Source organism: Canis lupus, chromosome 3 (genome assembly GCF_011100685.1).
Source record: "Canis lupus familiaris isolate Mischka breed German Shepherd chromosome 3, alternate assembly UU_Cfam_GSD_1.0, whole genome shotgun sequence".
Classification (NCBI taxonomy): domain Eukaryota; kingdom Metazoa; phylum Chordata; class Mammalia; order Carnivora; family Canidae; genus Canis; species Canis lupus.
This window is the reverse complement of record NC_049224.1, coordinates 71417319-71443441: the sequence shown is the minus strand read 5'-3', so window position 1 is coordinate 71443441 and position 26123 is coordinate 71417319. Positions and strand designations below refer to the sequence as shown.

At 47.5% G+C, this 26123-nt stretch overlaps 1 protein-coding gene across 1 annotated transcript in view; it reads left to right on the top strand.

Annotated features, from left to right (window-relative positions):
• EVC2 (EvC ciliary complex subunit 2) overlaps positions 1 to 26123 on the top strand; it is a 126644-nt gene that overhangs the window by 62203 nt on the left and 38318 nt on the right. Inside the window, exons 10-14 of the mRNA XM_038533701.1 lie at positions 7190 to 7514; positions 15209 to 15448; positions 17589 to 17764; positions 20028 to 20187; positions 23026 to 23480. Of these exons, the coding sequence (XP_038389629.1) occupies positions 7190 to 7514; positions 15209 to 15448; positions 17589 to 17764; positions 20028 to 20187; positions 23026 to 23480 (1356 nt within the window). The remainder of the gene's footprint in view (positions 1 to 7189; positions 7515 to 15208; positions 15449 to 17588; positions 17765 to 20027; positions 20188 to 23025; positions 23481 to 26123) is intronic.

Sequence of the window (26123 nt, the reverse complement as noted above, 5' to 3'; positions counted from 1 at the left end):
GTCCACTCATCCATTGATCCATCCATCTGTCCAGCCATCCTTCCCTTTATTTATACACACACACACACCCTTCGTCTACCTGCATATCCACCCATCCACCCACCCATCCACCTATCTACCCATCCATCCATTCATCCATACATATGTCCTTCCATCCACCTACTCTCTCATCCATCCACCCATCATCCATCCATTCACCCATTTCTATGTTATGTGTCCTTCACATCTTCTTTTCTCTGCCATAAAGAATGATATCAAGGAAGACCATTACAGATGTATCCACAGCAACAGCAATGTGAAATAGCATTTTCTAACATCTCTTTAGTGCTGGGCACTAGGTAGGTGCTTTGAGCATGTTGGTGTGCCTAAGGCAGTAAACAGAGGGTAGAGGGAAGACTCTGGAGCCACATGCCATGGCTTCCAATCCCTACTCTGCCACTTAACAGCTGTGCTGCTTTCAACAAGGTATTTAAAATTTTCTGTGCCTCAGTTTCTTCACCTGTAAAAAGAAAAAAGGTTAATCACCTAACAAGATTGTCGTGAGGATTAGCTGGGTTGATATTTGTAAAGCTATTGAAACAAAGTTTATATAAAAGAGGCACTGCTATTAATCCTCTTAATGACTTTCATTGGACACGGATGACTCATTACCAACCTGGAAAGTAGGCTCAGAGATGTCAGGTAACTCACCTGAGTTGCCCAGCTGTGAAGGGGGGTGATGAGATTGGGAGCTGCTTTGCTGTGTCTCCCAAGTTCATTGGGCTTTCAGACATGATGAAACACCTTCTGTGCCTGAAGGGGAGCTGGGAGGAAGGTTCCAGGAAGATTAGAAGTGAGCAAAAGCATCCTTTTGCTCACTTCTTTTGTCTTTTGCAGATGACTAGTGTGTGTGTGTGGGGGGGGGGTGGCCATCAAGTGGGCGGGGAGCAGGCAATGATGAGGAGCTGGTGGCCTCAGTTGTCCACCACCCTGCCCTCAGCACGAGGCCAGGAGAGGGCAGCTCCCACCAACTTCTGAACAAAGGGATCTATAGGAGGAAGAATGTCATAGAGGAAGGTTGGAGACCGCTTGCAGGCCTCTTGTATCATACAGTGTGTTTGAGTTTATACCAAAACAGAAGTGTATGGTTTAGCATAACTTTTACTAATGTCTCATTCACAGATGGTGACTACTTTCACTCTGATCTAAGCTCTCACTACAGTTTTGACGGTGAAGATATTCAGAAAGTATCTTCCCCACTAAATTTGCATTGCCTAGGCCCTGAAATCCACGTACAAGTATGATTTACAGTCCTGGCATGGAATCCCCGAGCAGTCCTTGGACAGTGGCTCCTCGGAGGAAAATCTCAGTTTCCCTACTACTGATTGTTTTTTGTGGGTCTGTTATGCTTACCCCAGCTAATTGGAAGATGCCAGACTTCTGTTGTGAAAAATGGATGGGGAGACTTCTTATTCCTTCTGAATTAATTATTCTCCATGCTAATGAAGTTTTTTTCACATTCAAGGGAACATTTTCTGCCTTGTGTGTCAAACCCTCTCCTAATTTTGTTCTGACACCTTACTTGCCATCTGATGAGAACCCGATTAGTTTTTACACGAAATAAATAAGGAAAATGACACTAATGTCATTCCTTCTTCTTTATCATCAGTAGTTAATCAAAGACAAATCAGATCTGGGGTAATTTAAGCTGTGCAGTTTCTTTTATTTATTTTTAAAGATTTTATTTATTTATTCATGAGAGATATATAGAGAGAGGTAGAGACATAGGCAGAGGGGGCTCCCTGCGTGGAGCCCCATGCAGCACTGGATCCTGGGACTCTGGGATCACAACCTGAGCCAAAGGCAGATGCTCAACCACTGAGCCACTCAGGCGTCCCTGTGCACTTTCTTTTAGAAAGGTGTTATCATAAGCAAGTCTGTTATTAAACTTGAATGGCTTCTGTTTATTAAATGCTTCCTATGTGCTGGACATCGTTCTGCACTCCTGTGTGAAGGCCCTCATTTACAAGAGGCATATGGTTGGCATGGGGACGTCTGTGCCACAGAACTGGCCTGAGAAAATACACTCATCTCACAGTGTGGTGACAAGAGGACATTCCTGTGACCTGAAAAAAAGTGGATAGCCCCTAGGAAAGCAGTGTTTGAATCCTGCCAACTCTGCCAACTTGCAGTAAGAGTCTCAGCCCAGTGTGTGTGACTCAGAGTGGCCCTGTCTGTCTCATGGAGCCATTAGAGCCTTGGGGGGCAGGGGGGTGCAGGTGGAAAATACGTGCATTTCATTATAAACAATTTAAAATGCCATAGGAGATGGTGGGAGTTACTGCCATAGCCACGGACCCCGACGTGTGGGTTGACAATGAATTCCTAACACTTATTTTCCTCTCCTGTGATCATTTGGGAAATTAATAGATGAGAGCCTCATTAACTGCATGATATTTTAATTGGTTTAAAGGGACATTTTTCTTTCTTTTGTGGCTTTGGGATGCCCTGGCAGTTTTCATTGTTGTGGCTTCTGACAGTTTATCCCTGGTGATTAACATTAAAACTGTTTAAACAGAAAGTGCTTATGAGATTGTCTTCCCAGGCAGTTGGGAAGGGCAAGCCGTGCAAGATACTCTAGTCTGCAGCCGGTCTCCTAGGACGAGGATGGCCCAGAACAGGAAAACTGGGATGACTTAGAACAGATAAAATTTGAGACACTATGCTGTGTGTTTTAAACATTATTTATTTGAGAGAGAGCGAGAGCGTGCATGGCAAGGAGGGGCACAGGGAGAGAGAGAAAGAATCCCAAGCGGACTCCGCACCAACACGGAGCCCAACACAGAGCTTAGTCTCATGACCCCGAGATCACGACCTGCCTGAGGCAAAACCAAGAGTCAGATGCTCAACCAACTAAGCCATCCAGGCTCGTCTACACTGTGCATTTTATATTTCTTATCTCTTTTAACCATGAACATTACCCTGTGAGGGTGGTTCCCCTTTATGCTGCTTGGGGACCTAAGTCCTTTCCCCAGGGCCCTTAGCTAGTAGGTGGTTTGACAACAGAGATCTCTGGAGATGTCCCTCTTTTCGTTCCAATCCCCGTGCACCTGGTGAAACACTTGCTGTTTTCCTAACGGGCAGTCACAAGAGTTTCTTGTGCAAGTCAATCAATGAATCAATTAATGGATGAAGGAGGGAGGTGGGAGGGCAAGGTGTATGAGTCTCATATTCAGCAGTCACACATAATCACAAACTTGGTGGCTTAAAACAACTCAAATGCGTCATCTTACAGTTGTAGAGGTCATAGTCCAAGACGGGCCTCACCAAGAAAAATCAGGATGTCAGCTCTAGGGGACAGTCCGTTTCCTTGCCTCTTCCAGCTCCTGGGGACTGCCCCCCTCCACACCCGGCTCCTGGCCCTGCCTCCCTCTCAGAAGCTGATAATCCCATCCCTCTCACCCCTGCTTCCTCCCTCACTTCTTCCCATTCCACGTGTCTTCTGCTCCCTCTTCCCACTTTTAAAGACCCTTGTTACTCATTACTGTGTGGTTAGGTTAAGGTCAGCTGACCAGCAACCTTGTTTCTCCTTTGCTGTGTTACTCAGCATAGTCATAGGTTCTGGGGATTAGGATGTGGACATAGGGGACCATTATTTTGCCTGCCCCCAGAAGCATCATTAAAGATGTGAAATCTACTCTGTCGGTTTCAGCAGAGAAGTCATTTTTCCCCGCAAGCCCATGGAACATGGGCTCATTTGGTTCATTAGATAATTTTAACCACACACGCTCTGCCCAGAGCATCTCTTGTGCTTCTTTCTTGCTTTGTGACCCAGGATGCTCTGCACATGCAGTGTTCAGTAAGTACTTGCTGAGAAAATGAAAGACAAAATGCATGAGCTGTTACTTAAAAGTAGACTAATTGGGTTGTGTCTAAAGGACACACAAGCTCATCTGACCTAAGATGGAAAAATTTGGGTATTGAAAAGAATAATGACTGAATTTGATTGAAACCCACCAAATACATAAAAATCTGTAATTTCATATCGATATTGTGCAGTGGCAGGGAATGTTCCTAGGTCCAGCTTAACACTTGGACTTGGAAGACTCCCATGAGCCCCACTTGACTCCGTGTATGCACATGGCTGAAGGGCAGGAACACGGTTTGCTGTGAGGACATCAGGCATTCTTCCATAAGGGTGTCCTTGCCCCAGGTCACACTGCACATGTTTTTCCCCCAGGTGACACAACTCAGGTGCAAGGAGATGTAATCCCCATTAGGCAGGTGTGGGAGGCTTCCTGTCTTAAAAGCTTCCTACCCCACAGGTGACAGATTGTTCTGTAACAACTCACAGGCAGAGCATCCAGGGTCCCCAGAAGGGACATGCCCAGTTCCCAGAGTCACCTCATTCAAGGAACTTCCCCATGGTTTTTGTTGTTGTTGTTTTTAAGATTTGATTCATTTGAGAGAGAGAGAGAGAGAGCATGAGCAAGGAGAGGGGCAGAGGGAGAGGGAGAAGCAGACTCCATGCTATGCAGGGAGCCTGATGCGGGGCTCGATCCCAGGGCCCTGAGATCATGACCTGAGCCGAAGGCAGACACTTAACAGACTGAGCCACCAGGCACCCCAGATATCCATGGTTTGTTTACAGGTCCTCCCATCCAGCTGTGATCTACCAATCAGGTATCATTTTCCCTCTAAGCCATGTTTCCTGGTAACATATTTGATGTTTGTCCTCTTATGCATTTTCCAGGTATCCAGAGCTCAGACTCTCAGGGATTTGGCAAGTTTTATCAACGTTTTGCTCTCATACCAAAACAAAATAAAACAAAACAATAAATAACAACAAAATAATAGCCCCACACTCATTTATCATCACTGGAAGTTGCTATGACAACCAACGGTAATTAGCATAGAGTCAAACATCCATTCCGTCTGCAGACTTTATGTCAAAGTAACTGGATTGTTGAAGAATCTCTTTAAGCTTTAAGGATGTGGAAGTGATAGAAAATGTACATTTTCTAACTCCTAATGAAATCATGGATCTAAGTGAGAGTTACACATGGATGCTAAAACCATTAGGTGAGAGTTGATAGATTTTACTGATGCAGGGATCATGTTGGTACCACGTGAGCCTACTGATCCATCCTAGCAGTGACCCATTGTCTAACCTTTTAGGAAGCACATGGTACCACTTATGGGGTATTTTGGAAAGCAAATTAAGTCTGATTCTAATCAAGACACAATCTTACTAGTACTTTACAGGAAATACAGAGGATAGAGGGGCAGTGACACCCCATAGAAAGAATCTGCCAAATCCAGAATGTGAGGCATTCTGCAGGATAAATAACCTGGCTTCCCCAACAGATCAGTGGCATAAAAGAAAAATGGAGGGGGAGCAGGATAAAGTGAACTTAACTGACATGGGGGATTTCATTTGGTTCTTGAATGAAACTTCCAATTGTAAAAATCATTTGACATACTTGAAATAGTCTATTGACTGATGACTAATATTAATTATTGGAATTATTGTTAATATTTTAAATATGATAATGACATCAAGGTTAGGTAAAATAGACATATACAGACATAGATATGCATGTGCACATACATAAATAGGCATATATCCTTGACAGTTAAAGATGCACACTGAGTAGTTTACAAGTAAAATGAAAAACATGGGATTTGCTTTTTAAAATGCTCAAGCCGGGGCACCTGGGTGACTGAGTCTGTTAAGTGTCTTCCTTTGGCTTAGATCATGATCCCAGAGTCCTGGAATCGAGCCCAGAGTCGGGCTCCCTGCTCAGTGGGGAATCTACTTCTCCCTCTGGCCCTCCTCCTGTGCTCACTCACTTTCTGTTTTTTCAAACAAACAAATAAATAATCTTCTAAAAAATACATAAAATGCTCAAGCAAACATTAAGAGAGTAAAACAAGTTTGCTAACTAGTGACAATTTTTGAGGTTGAGTACCTAGTACATTGGGAGTCATATTCTCTCATTTTTAAAAAATTTTATTTGAAGTCAATTAACATGTAGGTGGGTGGGGAGATGGGGTAACTGGGTGATAGGCATTAAGGAGGGCACGTGATGTAATGAGTGCTGGATGTTACATGCTATTGATGCATCACTGACCTCTACGTCTGAGACTTCTCTTTACTTTTTTTTTCTCTCTACTTTTATTTTTTATTTTTTTAAAGATTTTATTTATTTATTAGAGACAGACAGAGAGAGAGAGAGGCAAAGGAAGAAGCAGGCTCCATGCAGGGAGCCCGACGTGGGACTCAATTTCAGGTCTCCAGGATCACACCCTGGGCCAAAGGCGGCACTAAACCGCTGAGCCACCGGGGCTGCCCATCTCTCTACTTTTAAATAGTTGACAATCTCTATAATGTTTTCTTAATATCCATATATTTTTTTCAATTAGATGCCACTTTCTCCTATCAAATTATCAAAGATTTTTAAGCATGGCAGAGGGAGGGGTGATACAAGGATCCTACTGCTTTGCTGGGGGAGTTTTCCTGGAAAGCAGTTTGGCAGGCTGTTCTAGAAGGCCTAGAAATGTTGCTAACATTTGATCCAGTGACTTCATTTGTGGATATTGTACTGAGCATATCATTGTGAATATCAGAAACTCTTTACAGAGATACTGCAGAATTATTTTAGGTTTTGAGTTTTGCAAGTAACCCAAATATGCAACACTAGAAAAATGGTTTAAATGAATCATGATACATCACAAGGCAAACCATTTTGCAACCACTGTAAAGGAAACCTTTACAGGGTTTTTTGGAATTTATTTATTTATTTATTTATTTATTTATTTCAGAGAGAAAGAGTGCGTGTTACTTTTTAATCAGAAAGAAGTAAAAATAAATTTTAGTTTAAAATCCTCCAAATATACTAACTATCCATTTTTCCCTTGGCCTCCTCGTCATCACTGTTAGTTGTTGACAAAGACCAGGCCTTATATTAGTTAAATTCCTTACAGTTTCCAGCATGACACTCTGCAAATGGACTGATGAAAAATCTTCTGATTTAGTTGCTGGTTGTCAATAACTGGCTGGAGCAGGAGGGAGGGAAGAAGAGGAGGAGGGAAGAGGGAAAAAGAAAGCCTTTACCTACAAATAATGTAAAACCACAGATCTCTGAGTGACCTTCAGTTTCTGCTGTGACTTCATGTAGAGGAATACTTTGGCTTTTGTGTCTCCCAGGCTGGAGATTGCAACCCTGAATCGGGCAGACTCAGACTTGGAGGCTTGTCGAACCCAAATCAGCAGAGACATCATTGCCCTTCTGCTGAAGAACCTGTCCAGCTCTGGCCACCTCTCCCCCCAGGTAGAGAGGAAGATGAGTGCTGTTTTCAAAAAGCAGTTTCTGTTGCTGGAGAAAGAAATACAAGAGGAGTATGATCGGAAGATGGTGGCCTTGACGGCTGAATGTGACCTGGAAATGAGAAAGAAGACAGAAAGCCAGTATCAGAGGGAGATGGCGGCAATGGAGGAAGCAGAAGAGTTGCTGAAACGTGTCAGTGAGAGGGTAAGGCAGCTTCAAAAGGAGGGCTTCACTTGCCTCTCTCCTCTCTCAGGGATTCATGATTTATCTATCCATCTGCCCATCCTTTCACCCATCATCACCACCCATCTATCCATCTACCCACAGACCACCCTTCCATCCACCTGTCCCTCTCTCCATCCATCCATCCATCCACCCATCCACCCATCTACCTATACTCTTCCATCTACTTATCCATCTACCCACCCACCCACTACCCTTCTGTCCACCTGTCCATCCCTCCATCCACCCATCCATCCATCAATCCACCCATATACCTTTACTCTTTCATCTACTTGTCCATCTACAGTCCATCCATTTACCTACCCACCCACCACCTTTCTGTTATCTGTCCATCTATACATCTATCCATCCGTCTACCACTCTTCCACCCACCCGCCCATCTAGCCATCCACCTGTCCATTCACCCATCCATTCACCCATCCACCTAGCTATCCACTCACCCACCACTCTTCCATCTACATCCATCCATCCATCTACCTACCACTCTTCCATCCACCCATCTATCTATTCATTCACCTGTCCATTCACCCACACATCTAGCCATCCACTCATCCACCACTCTTCCATCCACCTGTCCATCTACACATCCATCATCCATCTATGTACCACTCCTCTGTCCATTCACTCATCCATATACCTACCCACCACTTTTCTATCTGTCCATTATACATCCACCCATCTGTCCATCCATCCATCCACATACCACCCTTCCATATACTTGTCCATCTTACAGTCCATCCATCCATCCATCTATCCATCCATCCATCCATCCATCCATCCATCCATCCATCCAGAATTTGCTTAGAAAACATTTATTTATGACTTATTGTCTCTAGGTCACTGGGCTAGGCAGTGAAAGCACAGAGGAAATGAGACATGGTTCTTGGGTTCAAGAAGTTTTTAATCAAGGATCTTCACATATAGAAGATGTGACCTCATTCAACTATTTTAGAATAAAGATATGTTCACAATGCTGTGGGACATCATGGGAAGAGTAGAAAAGGCTTCATTCATGGAAGAGTGCACCCACAGAGAGCCTGGCTCAGGGAGGTTGTTATATCAATGTGTGTGTGTGTGTGTGTGTGTGTGTGTGTGTGTGTGTGTGTGTGTCCATCCATCTGGGCTGCGCTGTGCTAGATTGAGGAGCCCTCCAGCACCAGCTCCCATCAAACAAACCTGGCCTCCCAGTCCAGTATATTCCAGTTCTTCTGAAAGCTGTGATTAGCCCGACTGACCCACAAGGCTGAGGGTGCCCCCTCTCAGCTGGCTAGGAGAGGTAGTGCAAGAAAAGCAGCCATGGGACATGGGCTGCACCAGGCTCAGCGTACAGTGCTCGGCTCTGAGAGTTCTGATCCCACAGCCTTCCCAGAGCAGACCTCTGTTTACCAGAGATCAATTCTCAGTTTTCTAAGAGATGTGTCCGTTTCTGTCTTGAGGGAATTGCACCAGAGTGTTTTCCTGATTATTTCAAATCAAGCCTGATTTCTGTCTTCCTCTGTGAGCTGGCTTGTCCAGTCCCTCTCGCTTGAGCCCACATTTTCTGGTCTGGAAATCTGTCATCCTGGGGAGCTTAATACCTGTTCAGGAACATCCATTCCCCAGATTACTGACCACATGCAGAGTTCTCCTGGCAGTGGACACACAGAGCTGACATCTCAGGGCTCTCGGGTGGTCCTCTGCCATCAGCCCGCACGCACACTGGGCAGTGACAAAAAGAGGCAAGATTCATGCTGTCTTGGCCCCATCTACTCCTTTGCATCTGGTCCCCCTCACCTTAACATGCATCTCTCATGTTGGGGGAGGCTAGTGTTCTTCTTGACTCCCATATGCATTTCTGTGGCTGTTGTAACAAATGACCACAGATTTAGTGGCTTAAAGCAACAGATTTTTATTCTTTTACAATTCTGGGGGCCAGAAGTCCTAAATCAAGGTGTCAACTGGGCATACCCCCTCCAAAGTCTCTAGGGGAGGGCCCTTTCTTGTCTTTTCCAGCTCCTGCTGGCTTCAGGCATTCCTTGGCCTGTGGCTGCATCACTCTGGTCTGGACTTCTTGTCTTCACATGGCCATCCTCCATTCTAGGACCATCATCTCTTTTGTCTCTTACAAGGACACTTATCTTTAGAGTTAGGGCCCACCCAAATAATCCAGGGTGATCTCATAAGATCTTTAACTTAATTACATCCACAAGGATCCTCATTCTAAAAAGAGACACGTTTGCAGGCTCTGGGTTAGGATGTGGTTATGTCTCTCGAGGTGGGGGGCACTCTTCCCCCACCAGAGTTCTGCCAGCCAACCCCACTCTCTGGTCTCCATCTGTGACTATCCTGGTCTATGTGGAGTCTCCCTGAGCCAGCACTTCAGAAACTGTGCTGAGTTCACTGTGCAGTGATTCAGCCCCTAAACCATCTCATGCTCTTTCTTTCCCTTCTCCTTAATTTGTTATATGTTTGGTTCCTATGAACACAGTGCATGCTTGGAAAGTATTAGAAAATAGGAGTCAGCAACCTAGACCTATGAACCTGAGCTGACCCGTGGGTCCAGAATGGTTTTTAGATTTTTAAAGGATTGTAAAAAATAAAAACAAAAACTAAAAAAGTAGAAAAATATGTGACAGCAAACCTTAGGTGGCCTGCAAACCTTAAAATATTTATCTGTCCCTCTGCAGAAAAAATTGTCAGCTCTAGCTCCAAAGCATAGAAAGAAAAATCTTGAAAAAAAAAAATCAGTGGAACCAGTCACCAACCAAGGCAGACAGACATTCATGTGGTCTGTTTTCTGAGTTCCTACTATGCACCTGCCTCTAGAGATACAGTGATGCTGAGTGGCTCCCATTTTGTCCCTGGGTTTCAGCACACATTTTGACCCCTTTCTTTATACATGTTTTTTAAAACAAAGTCAAGTGTGTGTATGCGGTTCAGAGAATTGGATATCTTGCTCGTTCTCACTTAATATCATAGTATAAATATTCTGATTGTATTGAGGACTCTCACGCATCACACACATGCAGACGTTGTTCTAAGCACATCACGCAGACCTTCTCATCCAACCTTCACACCACTTGGTGAGGTGGGAATTGATAGGATCCCACTTTTATAGCTGAGGAAGCAGATTCTCAGTGGGTCCCCTGCCCAAAGACACAGAGGGGGGCCAAGACGTGGACCCAGACAGCACGCACCGACCCCACACCTCCCTACCCACGTGGTGCAATGACATGTCATACACCCTTGCTGCTGTGGGCCAGGTTAACCCATCCTGCTGGGCTTCTACCTTTAGCTACTGAAAGGCTGCCCGGAACAATATAGTTTTATGTATTTCCTCAGTGTTGGCACAGGTAGTTAGGGCCTTGAGAAGGGAAGCTGGGATACAGTGCTCCTGCTTCCTTCTGTACCTGCCCCCACTCCCCAGTCTGCTAGCTTGCAGCAGGAAGCCACTATCGCTCTGGGGCCCATGGGTCCCCCTGATCAGAGATCAGTCACCTTCTTTGAGTCAATGTGCTTCCAAAAATAGCATCTGAACGGCAAAAGTCAATAGAGCTATATCTCTTCCAGCCCGTGCAAGCCACTCCATCTTACAGAACTGCCGATGACCTCATGACTTATCTGTATGTGTATCACTGTCATCTTTAAAATCCATGACAATATTTTGGACTCTTACTCTGCAAAGCATTGGTTTTTTTAAAAAAAAGAAGACTGAACAGAGTTGGGTTTTTTGAGTAGAAGTTAGGAATTCCAGTAATTAGAGACAAAATCCATTCACGTTTAAACATCTGTGTAGGGGATCCTTGGGTGGCTCAGCGGTTTAATGCCTGCCTTTGGCCCAGGGTGTGATCCTGGAGTCCTAGGAACGAGTCCCACATCAGGCTTCCTGCATGGAGCCTGCTTCTTCCTCTGCCTGTGTCTCTGCCTCTCTATCTCATGAATAAATAAGTAAAATCTTGAAAAAAACAAAAACATCTGTGTAATCTCTTACTTTTTTTTTTTTTTTTTAAGATTTTGGATATTTATTCATGAGAGACACACAGAGAGAGGCAGAGACACAGGCAGAGGAGAAGCAGGCTCCCTGTGAGGATCCCAATGCGGGACTCCATCCCAGGACCCCAGGATCACGCCCTGAGCCAAAGGCAGATGCTCAACCACTGAGCCACCCAGGCGCCCCTCACATCAGCATCTTAAAGGCAAAGATTCCCTAAGTGCATTGTACCCATCTCTGATGGATTTGTTTCCGTAAAACATTTTTACAATTTGCCCATCTTGCTAAACCAAGTGCGGGCAGGGAGTATAATTTAGTACAGACATGATTTTCTGTCACGGTTTCACATTTTTGATGGTGCAGAGTCAACATTATGAATGGCACTTGCTCTGGAGCCTGGCCCAGACCTGCAATTCTCAAACCAGAATTGAAGTGCTGTCTTCCATGGGTCCATGTTCCGCACCCCCCAGTTCTCTCCACAGGGCAAGTTCCTTTTTAGGGGGTGCTTAAAACCATGGGATAAACATACCTCATTTCCCTTGCAGAGTAAGTCCATTGTGGTGGAAAGTTCAGTGCGGAGTTGGAGTGGGTGACCATGACTCTAACATACCTTTAAAAGTGCACATTTGTTGCCAATAAATAGAATACAAAACTTCATATAAAAATGTAGACTTCCAGCTTCTCATGAAACATGGGGAGATGTGCTGCACTGTGTTTATGTTCCTGCAGAGCACCCCCCTTTGGTGGCTGAGTGGTGGCTGGCCCTATAGGCAGGCCTTCTCCACTTCACCCCACTCCCCACCACTCCCTAGTGCCTCTCATACCAGGGCACTTCACTCACTTCCATCCCTGAGCTGCCCTGCCCAGCGGGCCCTTGGTAGGGAACACCCCTGCTCTACGGTATAGCCTTCTCATCTGTGCCCCTGGAGGATTGAACTAAGCCAGGAGGATTGAACATGTTTCTGCAGGTCTCTGGACCCCTCAAGAGGCCAGTGTAGATGGAAGTGTGGGGGGATCCCATCATAGATTCATTTTAGGGAGTATTTCACTATGACACAAGTATTTCATTGCCTCATGCCTTATTCTTCAGAAATGTAATTCTGAACAAGGACAGATAACTTTATTTTGGGAGTTCCCTGTGTGCGCATGAGCTTTTTGTCCCAGCTGTGAGAATCTATATGGATTTCATCCCATCTTTTATTTCTATTAATTAAAATAGATGGAGGTTTGAGGCTTGTCAAATTCCATACTGTCAAAAAGAAGGTCACTTAGATGAATGAATCAGCCTAACTGGGCACCAGCTCCACCCCCGGCAGCCGAACATTCCTGCGGTCCCCGAGTCAGGGGCCCGGAACCCACCTGGCTGTGAGTGAACCACATTCAGTAATTCAGATAAAAGCTGTGAGCAACCACTTCTCTCCAGAAGAGTGACTCACAAGTCTGGTCCAGGCCTTTTTATAAAATCAGCTTTTAAAAAACACTGTGTTGTTTTCTGGTGACTGAGGCAATCCATAGATGTTGAGGGGTGGCCCCTGGGGATGTGACCAGGAGGAAATCCTTGTCTTGGGTGCTGTGGCCACTGCTCTCCCCAAATGTGAGGCTGCGCTGCACCCCAAGGGCAGGGACTGTGATGTGTTGGCTGCTGGGCTTTTGCCGGGGGGTAGGGGGGGCTATAAAAGTAACAGTCTTTTTTCTGGGCCAGAATCTGGACAAATTGAAATGTAAAACAAAGGAGCTGGAAAGTTGGAAATTCATATGTCTCCTTTCTAGAGCTTTTGCGAGTGATTGGAGGTGGAGGTGGTAGGTCGCACTTGGCGATGTGGGGCACTGACAACACTGAACATCAGTGGGTGTGTGGTCCCTCATTAGCTGGAGGAGGTACAGCCCTCTCCTTTGCCTTTCCTGGGTCCCCACTTAGCCTACAGAGCCACCAGCCTATGCCCTCCTGCCACCAAGACCTCAGCTCCTATAGGCATCCATTCTCTGTAGACTCTTCACAGGAGGAGGCTCATTTTTTCAAGGCTGGCAGGAGAGGGTGTCTGTGGTCAGGAAGGAAGGTCCAGGTCCTCCTTGAGTCAGATCCGCCCAGGATCATTTCCCCTCCAGTTAACAAAGTTAACTGATTAGGTACCTCAATTCCATCATCAAGACCTCTTCACGTTTGCTGTGAAATAACCAGATCATGGGCAACAGACCTGTCACATTCAGACTTTATGGCCACACTCAAGGAGGGAAGATTTATATGATGTGTGCATCACAGGCCAGGAATCTAGGGGCCGTCTTGGAATTAATTCTGCCTCCCCAGGTGGAAGTAATTACACTCCCCTCTTGGGTCACGAGAAGAGTCTTCTGCGCCAATGGGAACTCGGTGCACGTGTCTCCTCCTTCCTGCCTTCATGCTGGGCACATGAAGTGCAGGCACCCAGTAGCCATTTTTTTAAAAATTTTTTAAATTTATTTATGATAGTCACACACAGAGAGAGAGAGAGGCAGAGGGAGAAGCAGGCTCCCTGCACCAGGAGCCCGACCTGGGATTCGATCCTGGGTCTCCAGGATCGCGCCCTGGGCCAAAGGCAGGCGCCAAACCGCTGTGCCACCCAGGGATCCCCCAGTAGCCATTTCTTAACTACTCTGTGTCCTTTCTTACTCAAATCATCTCAACTTTGGCCTGATTGCTGGTATTTTTCTCTTCAACTAAGTTAAGAGCAAAAGATGTTGGAAATAAGCAGGAGAGTGTAACAGCACAATCCATTATTGTTTCCATTTTGCAGGCTATTTTCAGGCAGTTTGATTTGCAAATTTCCATCCCTGTGAATTTTCTGGTTTGAGACTGCTCTGGAAAACATTAACAGGGAAGGACAGGTTGCAACAGTATCTCCCAGAGTTTAGCAGCTTTATTATTGCCAGCTTGGGACATGTGTGTGCCTGTGTGCATGTGTGTGTGTTCCATGTGAGTACACATCAATGTGCTTGCATGTTCCGTGTGTGGTGTTATGCATATGTGTATACACTGTGCAATGCGTATATTACTATGTATAGTATATGTGTGTGCACATGTGCATGCATGTGTATGCACTGTGTTGCTGTGTGCGTGTGTATTTGCTGTGTGCACGTGCGTGTATGCACTGTTGTGTTGCTGTGTGCATGGGTGTATGTACTGTTGTGTGCATATGTGCACATGTTCATGCATGAGTGTGCATGTGCATATGTGTGCATGCACCATGTTGCTGTGTGCTTTTATATTTGCTGTGTGTATTACCTGTATATATATGCACATGTGTGCATATATACAGTGTGCATGTATATATGCACTGTGTTGCTGTGTGCATGTATGTGTGTGCACTGTGGTGGTGCTGTGTGCATGTGCATCTGTGCACATGCATATGTGTGCATGTATGCATGTGCATGTGTATATGCTCTGTGTTGCTCTGTGTGGGTATGTGGATGTTCATTTGTGTGCATGTGCACATGGATGTATATGCATGTGCATATGTGTGCATGCACTGTGTTGCTGTGTGCATGTGCAAGTGTGTGCATGCATGTGTGCATGTATGCCTGTGCACGCGTGTTTATGCACTATGTTGCTGTGTGCATGTATGCATGTGTGTGCACATGTATGCGTGTGTGTGCACTTGCATATGCCCTGGGTGTATCATCTCTCATGTACCACTTCCTCTTCCTGCAGTCTGCTGTGGAGTGTAGCGGCCTCCTGAGGACCCTCCACGGCCTGGAGCAGGTGCATTTGAGGCGATCTCTGGCTCTGCAACAGGAAGAAGACTTTGCCAAGGCACACAGGCAGCTGGCCATCTTCCAGAGAAATGAACTGCACAATATCTTCTTTACCCAGATAAAAAGTGCTGTTTGCCAAGGGGAACTGAAGCCAGAAGCTGCTAAAATGCTGCTGCAGGATTACTCTGACGTCCAGGTGAGGCCTCAGATCAGGCTGGCGGCAGCAGGAACCTAACTTTCCTGGGTGGTGCCAGTGAGTTCTCCTCTCCTGGAGTCTGTTCTCTCTTCCTCTCATTGTGGACCTGTGAGCTAAATACCTTTTCCTTCTGCCCTTGAAGTGTGAAGTGTGAAGCACAGTCCTGGGATTCAAGTCAACTTGGATTTGAGTTCCAGTTCCCCCAGATGTCAGCTCTGTGAATGTAGGCAAACTGCCTGCCTTCCTGCAGCCCCAGGTTCCTCTCCTGTAAAATGGGTATAATAGAGCTGAGGCAAGGAAAGCCTGTGTTTGGCACGATATACCTTTAAGACACATTGCAATGAAAAATACGTGTGTGTGTGTGTGTGCATCAGCATATCCCTGGGGTGGGCATCTGCATCTGGATATGCCCCGGTGACTCTGTGTGTGTTCTTGTGTGTCAGCCCAAGTGTGAAGATTATTAATCCAAATGGAATAAATGTCGTTAATGACAGCCAAAAGTTTATCCGAGGCCATCACCATTGCTGTGGAATTTCTCAGCCCTGCATGGGGTACTTTATACGCACATGTGCACACCCAGAGTGAAATTGCTGGTGTGCAGACCTGCAGCAGACCTCTGGTCCTGGCATAGGCCTGGTGGGTGAAGGCTGTGAGGAGCAGGGCAGTGCCAGAGGAGACAAAGCGACCATCCCCAAAAGCCTCTTGCATGTGAGCCTTCCAGGGTGAGAGCGCAACTCTCGGGACGCCCCGAGCATGAAGAGGATAAGCCAGCCTTTCCCTTTTGCTCTAGGTTTTTCCTACTCAAACCTCAGTGAGAGTGAATAGAGTAAGAATCCTAATCTATCCCTAGTTAGGCATCCACACCCCAAGGTATCACGTAGGTATTGATGGATTTTGCAGTTTTTTCTCCTCATGATGGGCAGTGGCTGGCTCTCAACACCAGGCATGCGAGCTAGGAAGAACGTGGATTGTTAGTAATAATGGAGTCAAGAATGAGACTTCCGTGGGTGATAATGGTAGCCCGGCACAGGTGTCTTGGACTCTAGCTGCTGGAGTATTAGAAGATGTCAGCTGTGCGTCTCCTTATGTCATGGGTGCCAAGTCGGCCAGCAGTTCACATGGACTGTTTCGTGGAGAATACAAGTATTGCCTCTGTTCCTGTTGTATGGTTTCTGTTGCCAGTGAGTCAGGGACACACCATCATTCAGCCACATCTGACTGACCATTCCGCCTTTCACTGTCTAGACAGGGCACATTCCCAGGTGTCAAGAACTGGAGGTATCACAGCTTTGGTTGGAGAGAAAACTCTCTGTGGCATCACCTGTATCTTGTTGAACAGAGCATCGATCTTTTTGGTGACCCATTGCAGGGACGGTATTCTCACGGATGGGAGAAGACAGCAGAGCCAGTCAGTGGGATAATGCCACTTAGGCTAATGTTTTATTTACTGCTGCTCTAATTATTATGCCACTGGTTACAGCTGCACTTTGGAGCAGCTTACTATGATGTTAGCCACAGGCCCTGGAATTAGATTACTGAGTTCAAATCCCTGCTCGGCCGTCTACCAGCAGTGCAATGCGGACTCAGTTTCCTCATCTATGAAATGGGGATAACAGTACTGTCTCTCTAGACTAAGTTAAATAAGGTGAGAAACACTCTGAGCCCAGTGCCAGGCCCAGAGAATACACCCAGGGTAAGGTAAGTTATTACTGTCTTGTGTTTGGTTGGGTTTTGTCATCTAGTCGTCTGTCCCTTCCACAAGTGTGAAAGTTCTGGGGGTCAGGGCTGATGGCTGATTTATCCCAGAATGTCACCACCTGTGCTGGTGCTGTGTTTTGAGAACCCCATGGGCAAAGGCTGAGCAGCTGCGTGAAGTTTGCATCCCCTTTCCTAGGGCAGTAAAGTTCTTTGAACAACTCCTCACTCTCTAGGTCTAGAATCCACTTTTCCAAGCTCTCATTTCTTATTAGTATATAATTTTCTTCTAAGCCTTTGTTAAGGGTAGGCCTGTTTGGGTGCTAATCCTCGTGCTTCTGTGCCTATGCGTTTTCTTTAGGAAGGAAATGTATTATTTTATATGTCTAAAAAGAATATTCTCTAAATTGTAATTAGGCATATTTTCTTGATTTTTTTTAAACAGGAGAAATTAGAAGAGCTGATGGATTTTTTCCAGGCTAGTAAGAGATACCATCTAAGTAAAAGGTTTGGCCACAGGGAGTACTTGGTTCAGAACATGCAATCATCAGAGATCCGTGTACAAGGCCTTCTGAGTGCCGCTGATGCTCAGCTGACCCTGTTCATCCAGAAACATGAGAGGTAAGACCCAAAAGCCATCCCCGATGGTGCACATGAACCACCTTGCCCCACTGTCCTCATCAGAGACCATCTATTACCATTCGGTCAGTGAGTGCACTGGTCACTCCTTACTTTCTCCTTAAGAAGAATTCTCTAGGGGCGCCTGGGTGGCTCAGTTAGTTAAGCGTCTGCCTTCAGCTCAGGTCATGATCAGGGGGGAGTCTGCTTCTCCCTCTCCCTCTGCTGCTCCCCCTGCTTGTGCTCACTCACTCTCTCTCTGTCAAATAAATAAAATCTTTCCTAAAAAAAGAAGAATTCTCTAGTTGTAAGCACCCTTTGCGTTTGCAGAATCTTAAAAACATATGTAATAGTTGAGACAGCCATCCATTGAACCTTCCGTGTGCCCATCATTCAACCTCAATGGCCAATCCTGATGTCACTCGACATCCTCACCCGGAGTGATTTTAAAGCAAATAGCCAGCGTTATACTGAGAGATCAGTGGTGAGGCTTAGGTGAGCTGTGTAATGAGAGAGCCCGCTTCTCCTTGAGCTTGGCCACTCTGCTGGCTCTTTTATTCACCTTGGGAGTGAAGCTTAAATACACCGACTCTTGACTTGCATTGTCCATGGTTTTTCTCTGCAGCCCCAGGGTACCACGTGGGTGGTGGTGATGCAGGTTGGCATCAGGGCAGCCTCCGCCCCTCTAAGACATTTCTTCCCAGATTGTCTTGGAGGCACTTAATTGCAGACAATGACATTTATTCTTTTCAGTTATGAGAAGCTCTTAAATAAATAGATGCATGACTCCAACGTTGTCTTTCCCAGGACAGTCTGTGGTTTTGTGAGTTGATTGTGCTACCTTGGTAATTTTATTAGGACTCTGCGGCTCTCTTGCCCTATTTAATGAGGATTCTGTGAGGTGCAAATTATGTGAACGCTTGCTACCCAAAGATGCTAATGAATTTGTCACTGCAGTTGCTTTGACATTCCTGATTAATTTTCACTCAAGTGAAAGAAACAGTTCCTTGACTTGAATTGAAGCACCCGACAGCTGGTTGTACTGTTGTGAGCAGTTACCAGGGATGTGTGGTTTACTTCTCATTTTTAAATTCTATTTTTAAAAGTTAGTACAGGGATACCTGGGGGCTCAGTCGGTTAAGCATCCGACTCTTGATTTCAGCCCAAATTGTGATCTTGGGGCTGTGAGATCAAGTCCTATGTCAGGCTCTGTGCTCAGCTCAGAATCTGCTTGAGATTCTCTCCCTTTCCCCCTCAGACCCCTCCCCGCCCCTCTACCCACCCATGTGCTCGCTCTCTCTCAAATAAATACTTTAAAAAATCAAATAAATTAGGAGTTGGCACAGACTTATATTTCTAAAGCACATATCCACCATTCATTCATTTACTTATTCATTCCTCCAAGAAGCTTCTGCGGACATTTACTCTGTGCCGAGCAGGGGGCCCATCCAGCCCCTCGATACAGACAGACTGGGAATAGCAGTGGTAATCGTGCTAATACCAGACTGTGTCAGTCAGGATTGTCCAGAAAAACAACCAAAAAGGTAGAGAGGAGGGATTGGCGCAGGTAATTACAGAGGCTGAGGACTCCCACCACCTGCCATGTGCATAATAGAGACTCTGGGAAGCCAACAGTATCATTCGGTCTCAGGCCAAAGGCTTGAGAACCAGGGGATCCCAGTCCGAGAGCAGGAGAAGGTGAGATGAGACAAGAAAAAGGAAAACCTTTTGTTCTATTTGGGCCCCTACTGGATTACCTGGTGCCTGGTCCCCACTGAGGAGGATGGTCTGCTTTACCGAATCCCCCTGATTCAAGTGCTCACCTCTCCTGGGAATACCCTCTCAGGCACACACACCAGACACAGTGTTTAATGTGGGTACCCTGTGGCTAGCCAGCTTAACGTGAGGGATGAACCCTACACAGTATTTCCTGCACTTCTTGGATTTTGACAAGCCCATCACCAGGAATTCCAAACCCATCTCCTCTTGGCAAGCCACACCTGGAGCGCCACTTTTTCCCAAAACTCTTGCCCAGTCTGCCCAAACAGGCAGCTTCGGACAATCTTTCTGTGCATGTCTGGAGTGACGCCGACACCCCCACTTACTGTGTTCTGGGAACATCTTAGCTGCCCGTTCTGCTCCTGCTCCTTCAGGGGAAAGACTTTCTGACCAGACCAAGGAATAGAGAGCTGAATGTCCAGCCGCAGCAGCCGTCGGGCTGAGGGAGGGTTTGGAGAGTGTGTCAACGCCCCCATGTCTCTCCTAGAGCAGGGTACCTGGATGAAGAGCAGATGGAGGCGCTGCTGGAGCGCGCTCGGATGGAAGTCTTTTCCATCAAACAGAAGCTGGACAATGACTTAAAGCAGGAGAAGAAGAAGCTGCACCAAAAATTAATCCTTAAGAGAAGACGAGAGATGCTGCAAAAAGTATGTAAGCCATTGTGCCGTCAATGCTTTTGGTGATCATCCTGAGCCACCACCGGGCACCTGGCACCACTGGGACTCTCCCTAGGAGAGCTGGGATCCAGAGCGGTGCTGGGCAGGGTCATCCCAAGCCACATATGGAGAGTGGCAGAGGTTGCTAGAACACACCCTCCAGAAGGTTCTGTGGGTCCTGTCTGGCCTCGGCAAAGCAGCAAGTGGTGGTGCGCTGGTCCGGTCTGTCTGCGCTGGGAGCGAGGGGGAGGTGGGAGTGTAGAATGACCACAGGGGGAACCCTGATGCCCACAGAGGGCCTACTCATCCCTGCAGCCAGTGTCTCATTTATCCTTACGTTAACCTCATGAGGTCACTATTACTGTTTTCTCCTTTCTTTGTTTTGTTTTGTTGAAGACACTGAAGTTTAGAGAGATTATGTGTGTCAGTTCGAGCTGACTGAGGGCTTCTGAAGAACAGATTTATCTGCCATAGCTCAGGAGGCTGGAAGCCAGAGGTCAGGGTGCCAGCATGGTGGGCTCCGTGAGGACCCTATTCTGGGCTGCAGACGGCCGGCTCCCAGCCATGTCCACACATGGTAGAAGGGGTGAGGGAGCTCTGTGGGGGCCTCCTTTGTAAGGGCACTAATCCCATGTACAAGGGCTCCCTCTTATAACCCAGACACCCCCTCCCCAAAGGCCCCACATCCTGATGCCATCACATCAGGCATTAGGTTTCAAGGTGTGAACCCTGGGAGGGATGCCAATATTCATATTGTGGTGTTAAGCAGTATGGCCATTGGCCAAATATCTAGGAAGTGGTAGACATGGGGTTGAGCCCAAGCCCATGTGACTTCAATCCCTAACCCCCTCTGCTATTTGCCCACCTTGGAAGAGGCTAGACCAACAGGGAGATATGACCATGCATGCTCACGGGCTCACTTCACCCATAAACTGAGTCCTGAAGAACCAATCTGCTCTGATGTGTAGGAGGCTGGGATGGGTGTCACAGGTGGTAGAGAGGCATCTTGTTCAAAGGGAAGTGCTCTCGCAAGAATCCACTGCTATGCTGGGTGACACCGAGGCCTTGACCAGCTAGAACGGATGAGGGGGGCGGGGGCTGGAGGGAGCTGGTCCGAGGGGGCCCATCATGCCAGGCTGAGGGTTCAGTGGGGGACGGTAAAGGGTCTTCAGGAAGAGAGGGACACAATCAGAGGTGGGATCTAGGAAGCCCATTTAGAAGCAGCCTGTAGGGTAGAGATGGAGGTGCAAACCCATGGGGGTTTGCATGGGAAGCCCTAGTGCTTGGGGTGTGGGACCTGACCAGAGCATCAGCACTGCCCTGAACATGGCAGGACAGGTCCAGAGGATTTCTGGGGTGTATGCACTGATACCTCGTATTGTCTGGCCCCATTCCAGATGGAGGGAAAGGGATGCAGATTCACATTTTAATTTGATCCCTAGAAACTCTGCTTTTTACGATTAAGTTTTGATCCCAACATAAAGCCAGGATTCTCACCTTGACCACTGACCACCCAATCCTTGACCATCACCTTGTCCATCTCCCCCAGCTAAAGGATGACATCAGTGGGGCCCAAGGCCACCTTTCTCTCATGATCTGGCCTGATTCAAGGTTAGGATCTAGAAGGATGGGTGAATGGCAGAGACTCTAGCAGTCCTCTGTGAATATCGTTTCTTGCTCTTGCTTCTGATCAGTCTGTGAGTAGCACAGATGTAGGATGTAGCTCCACCGAGGCGGAGGTTTCCACCGTCTCCCTGGCACGGAGGACAACTGGTAGGTGCCTGATAAATGGTGCTAGAATGGTGACACTCTTTGGCCACCTGGACCATCCCATGTCCTCACAGAACAGAACAGAGACTGTCTGCAAATGCTATGATAAATACCAGCGCGATGGACATCTTTATGCGTGTCCACATTTCCTCCTCTGCCTGTGTTCTCTCCCCATATCTTAACCTGCCTGGCCTGAGGTGTGACCTCCCTCTTGGGTCTCACTGGATCTCCTTCCTGAAAGGCCTCCTCTGACCTCCTCATTTAAATTGTCTGTCACAGATCTCAGGATGTTTTTTCCCCTTATAAGCTCATAAGCCCCAGGTCCTTGGTGCCCAGGACACAGAATAATTGCAGACATTCATTGACATGAACGCTGTACTGGGCCCTCCTCTCACAGCTACACACATGCTAAATGACTCATGCAATCCTCACAGCTGCTCTGTGGGGTAGATCCTATCATCGGCCCCGTTTTATGGATGAGGGCTAGATGTTCCTCATCTTGTCCACGGAGGAGCCAGGGCTGGAACCCAGTGGTCTGTTCTTGGGCTTTTCCTGCCCAATAAATGTGTGTTCAATACACATTCAACAAATGGAGCCCTCACTATATTTTGGGTTATTTTCTTTCTTTTCTTTTCTTTTCTTTTCTTTTCTTTTCTTTTCTTTTCTTTTCTTTTCTTTTCTTTTCTTTTCTTTCTTTTCTTTTCTTTTCTTTTCTCTTTTTTCTTGAGAAAGCAAGTGTGAGCAGACAGGGGGTGGGCAGAGGGAGAGAGAGCATCCCAAGCAGACTCCTCGCTAAGCAGGAAGCCCAACATGGGGCTGGAGCTCACGACCCTGAGATCATGACCTGAGCCGAAATCAAGAGATGGTGCGCGCTCCACTGGCTGAGCCCCCCAGCAGCCCTATTTTGGGTTACTTTCTTAAGGATAGTTTTCTGAGTGTGAGGTGGTTGGGAGAAGACTGCTAGCACTCTGCCTCCGCCGCAGGTTTCCATGGGGTTTCCCAGAGGCCTGTGCATGCAGAGGCTGTCCCCACTGACTTGTCCTCTCTGAAACCCCTCAGCACAAGGAACAGAGGAAGGAGCAGCTGTCCCTTGGGGAGGCCCTCCGAGCCGCCGAGGACGCCAGCCAGTACCTGGGCCAGTGGGGGCACCTGCTAGCGGAGCATGGCGCCGCGCTGGAGGAGCTGCAGGAGCGTCTGGACCAGGCCGCCCTGGACGACCTCAGGACCCTGACCCTCTCGCTGTCCGAGAAGGCCACGGAGGAGCTGCGGCGCCTGCAGAACTCGGGGATGACCCAGGAGTTGCTCAAGCGCAGTGTGCCCTGGCTCTTCCTGCAGCAGATCCTGGAGGAGCACAGCCGGGAGCTGGCAGCCCGGGCCCGGCAGCTAGAGGCTGAGGAGAGGGACAGGGACCAGGAAGGCGTCCAGAGCGTGCGGCAGAGACTGAAGGACGATGCTCTGGAGGTCTCCACAGAGGAGCAGGCCGAGCTGAGACGCTGGGAGCACCTGATCTTCACGTGAGCACCCTGCGTGTGCCCTAACGCTCCCCTGCCTGCCCCGAGGGAGGGTCCTGGCCTCGCCTGTGGGGACGGCAGGCACTGCACCAGCGGAGGTTGATGGCAGTTCCTTAGCTCCATGAACTCAGTCCAGGGGAGGGGGTCACCTAGGGTCACTGTGAGCAGCCAGGGCTGGTGGGAGGCAGGCTTTGTAGCAAGAAGACAGGGAGGGGCCCTGGGTCCCACGGGAGGATGTGACTGGTGGGGAGCTGGGACCTGCTGCTCCTACATCAGCAGAAACTGCGTCTGGTCCCCGCCATCAGAAGTTCGGCCGATGAGGGGCCTTATCCCTGGGAGCAGAGTGGGGAGGAGAACTAGCAGTGAGGCCATTCCGAGCCCACGCAGCTGTCAGCACCATGTGATGTTGGGCCATAGTGTGAGGCCTTACCCTTGCCCTCTCTTCACTGGCCCCTTCCCTCATTCACTGATCTGGTGCTTAGGCTCATTGTTTCTTTTTTGATTAGAGAACCACGTAATGACATCTGTCTCTGAGTAGGCTGTGGGGGCCACAGCTGGCTAACTGTCCTGGTGTTGTGACAAGGAAACATTGGATAAATGGCACAGCTACTGTTTTTAAAGACAGAGGGGTGGGGCGTCTGGGTGGCTCAGTGGTTGAGCATCTGCCTTTGGCTCAGGATGTGATCCCGGGATCCTGGGATCAAGTCCCACATCAGGTTTCCTGAAGGGAGCCTGCTTCTCCCTCTGCCTATGTCTCTCTGACTCTCTCTCTCTGTGTCTATCATGAATATAAATAAATAAAATCTTAAAGAAAAAATGATAGAAGGGTGCTGTGGAAGCAGTGAGGCGCAGCTGAAGTCACATGCCAGAGCTCCACAGCCCTGCCCTTCCTGGCAGCATTTGTCAGCTCTTGTGTGGATGAGATTGGTGTGGCCCAAATGGTATAACAGAGACCGACAAAGCTTTTGGCAGTCAGTTGAGGCTGGCTGATCAGATTGGAAGCTGAAGGAGCTCCAAACAGGGCTAGTATGGGGGCTCTAGGGAGGAGTGAGATGTGGCCAGTATTGACCAGAACGCCTAGATTTGAATCCCAGTGTCACCGCCGACTGTCCGAGTATAGGAGAGTTACTTAACTTTTGAGCCTCATGTGTCTTGCTTTAAATGACAGAACTAAATCATTTAGGGTGCTTCTAGCATCACGCCATACTATCAGGTTGGTGGCAGGTGAATAAAATATTTTATAAGAAGGGGTCAAGGGGTAAGTGCTTCTAGTCTTGATTCAGTGGCTTGGGGATTCCATCAAGGAACCAGTCCTGACCGTCTTTCTGCTTCAGTATCCTCAGTGTGCCCCCTTGGTGTTTGGGCTCATCCCCTCATGGTTTTAGGATGGCTGCTGTGGCTCCAGGTATCACACTCATCATCTCTTTTTAACATCTGAGGCATCACCTCATCTGATACCATTGGTTGGGACTAAACCACAGGCCCCTGCATAAACTATTCACCAGCAAGGAGAACGAAGGACCATAACTGTCCAGACCAGAGGGCTGTACACTTTGTAAATGAAGTGCAGATAAGTGTAATCTCTGAGAGCTACAGGGTTTCTCTTGAAACTACTCAGCTCTGCCATGGTAGTGAGAAAGCAGCTATAGACGGTCTATAAACTAATGAACTTGACTGTGTTCCAATAAAACTTTATTAACAAAAACAGGCCGGGCACTGGATTTGGTCTGTAGGCCATAGTTTGCCAATTCCTGCCTTATACCAGTTGTGGCATCCCCCGGGACTGTGAGGGATGGTCCTGTCCCCAACATTGTCGGAGGGCAACCCCTCTACACAAGCACTGAGCTACTAGGAGTAAGGAAGTAGCTCTGGGTTAGGTCGTCGGCCATGTCTAACAAGATGCCACCTTCGCAGCATTGATGAGGGAGTGCATGAGTTAATATATTTAAATTTTTAACATGACCCTTGATGTGGTTCGTAAGTAGTAGCTGCTGCCATCACCGCCATCATTCCTGTGCTGGAGAGCTCAGATGATCAGAAGGAGAGCAGACACCTAAGGAGGTGATCATGACAAAGGAAGCACAGGCAGGTCACCGTACCGGGTACAGCGGAGGGTCCGGATCATTGCCGGGCTCCCAGGGACGTACACTGTGTGTGTGCCAGCCACCAACCTGGTGCTGGGAGCCAGAGATGAGCAGGCACAGGGCATTGGTGCTCTGCTGAAAGGGGGCAAGACCCAGGGAGGAGCAGCCTTGATAGGAGGTCCTGGTCCTTATCTGGGTGTGACATGGGGAGACCAGTGTGACTGGTGTGAAGGAACAAAGTTGAGAGCCGTTGCCAGTAATGCAGCCGAAGTAACCAATAACCACCATCTACTCAGTCTGTTTATTTAGAGCAGCTAAGTCACTGTGTCCTTCCAAGGACATGGTTGTACCCCTTTGGCAGTGGCAGAGAGCCTCTGCTCCCTTTCCCAAACAGACCTTCCAATCAGTATCCCTTAAAATTGCTTTTTCCTTCAACAAACCAAACAGCCAGCCAACCCAGAAATGTAAGCAAACAGACAGACCTGAACAACCCGTTCAAGCAAAGAAGCAAACAAAACAGAAGCCCATTTAGTATCCTGTTCTGGGTATAGACACCTTCACA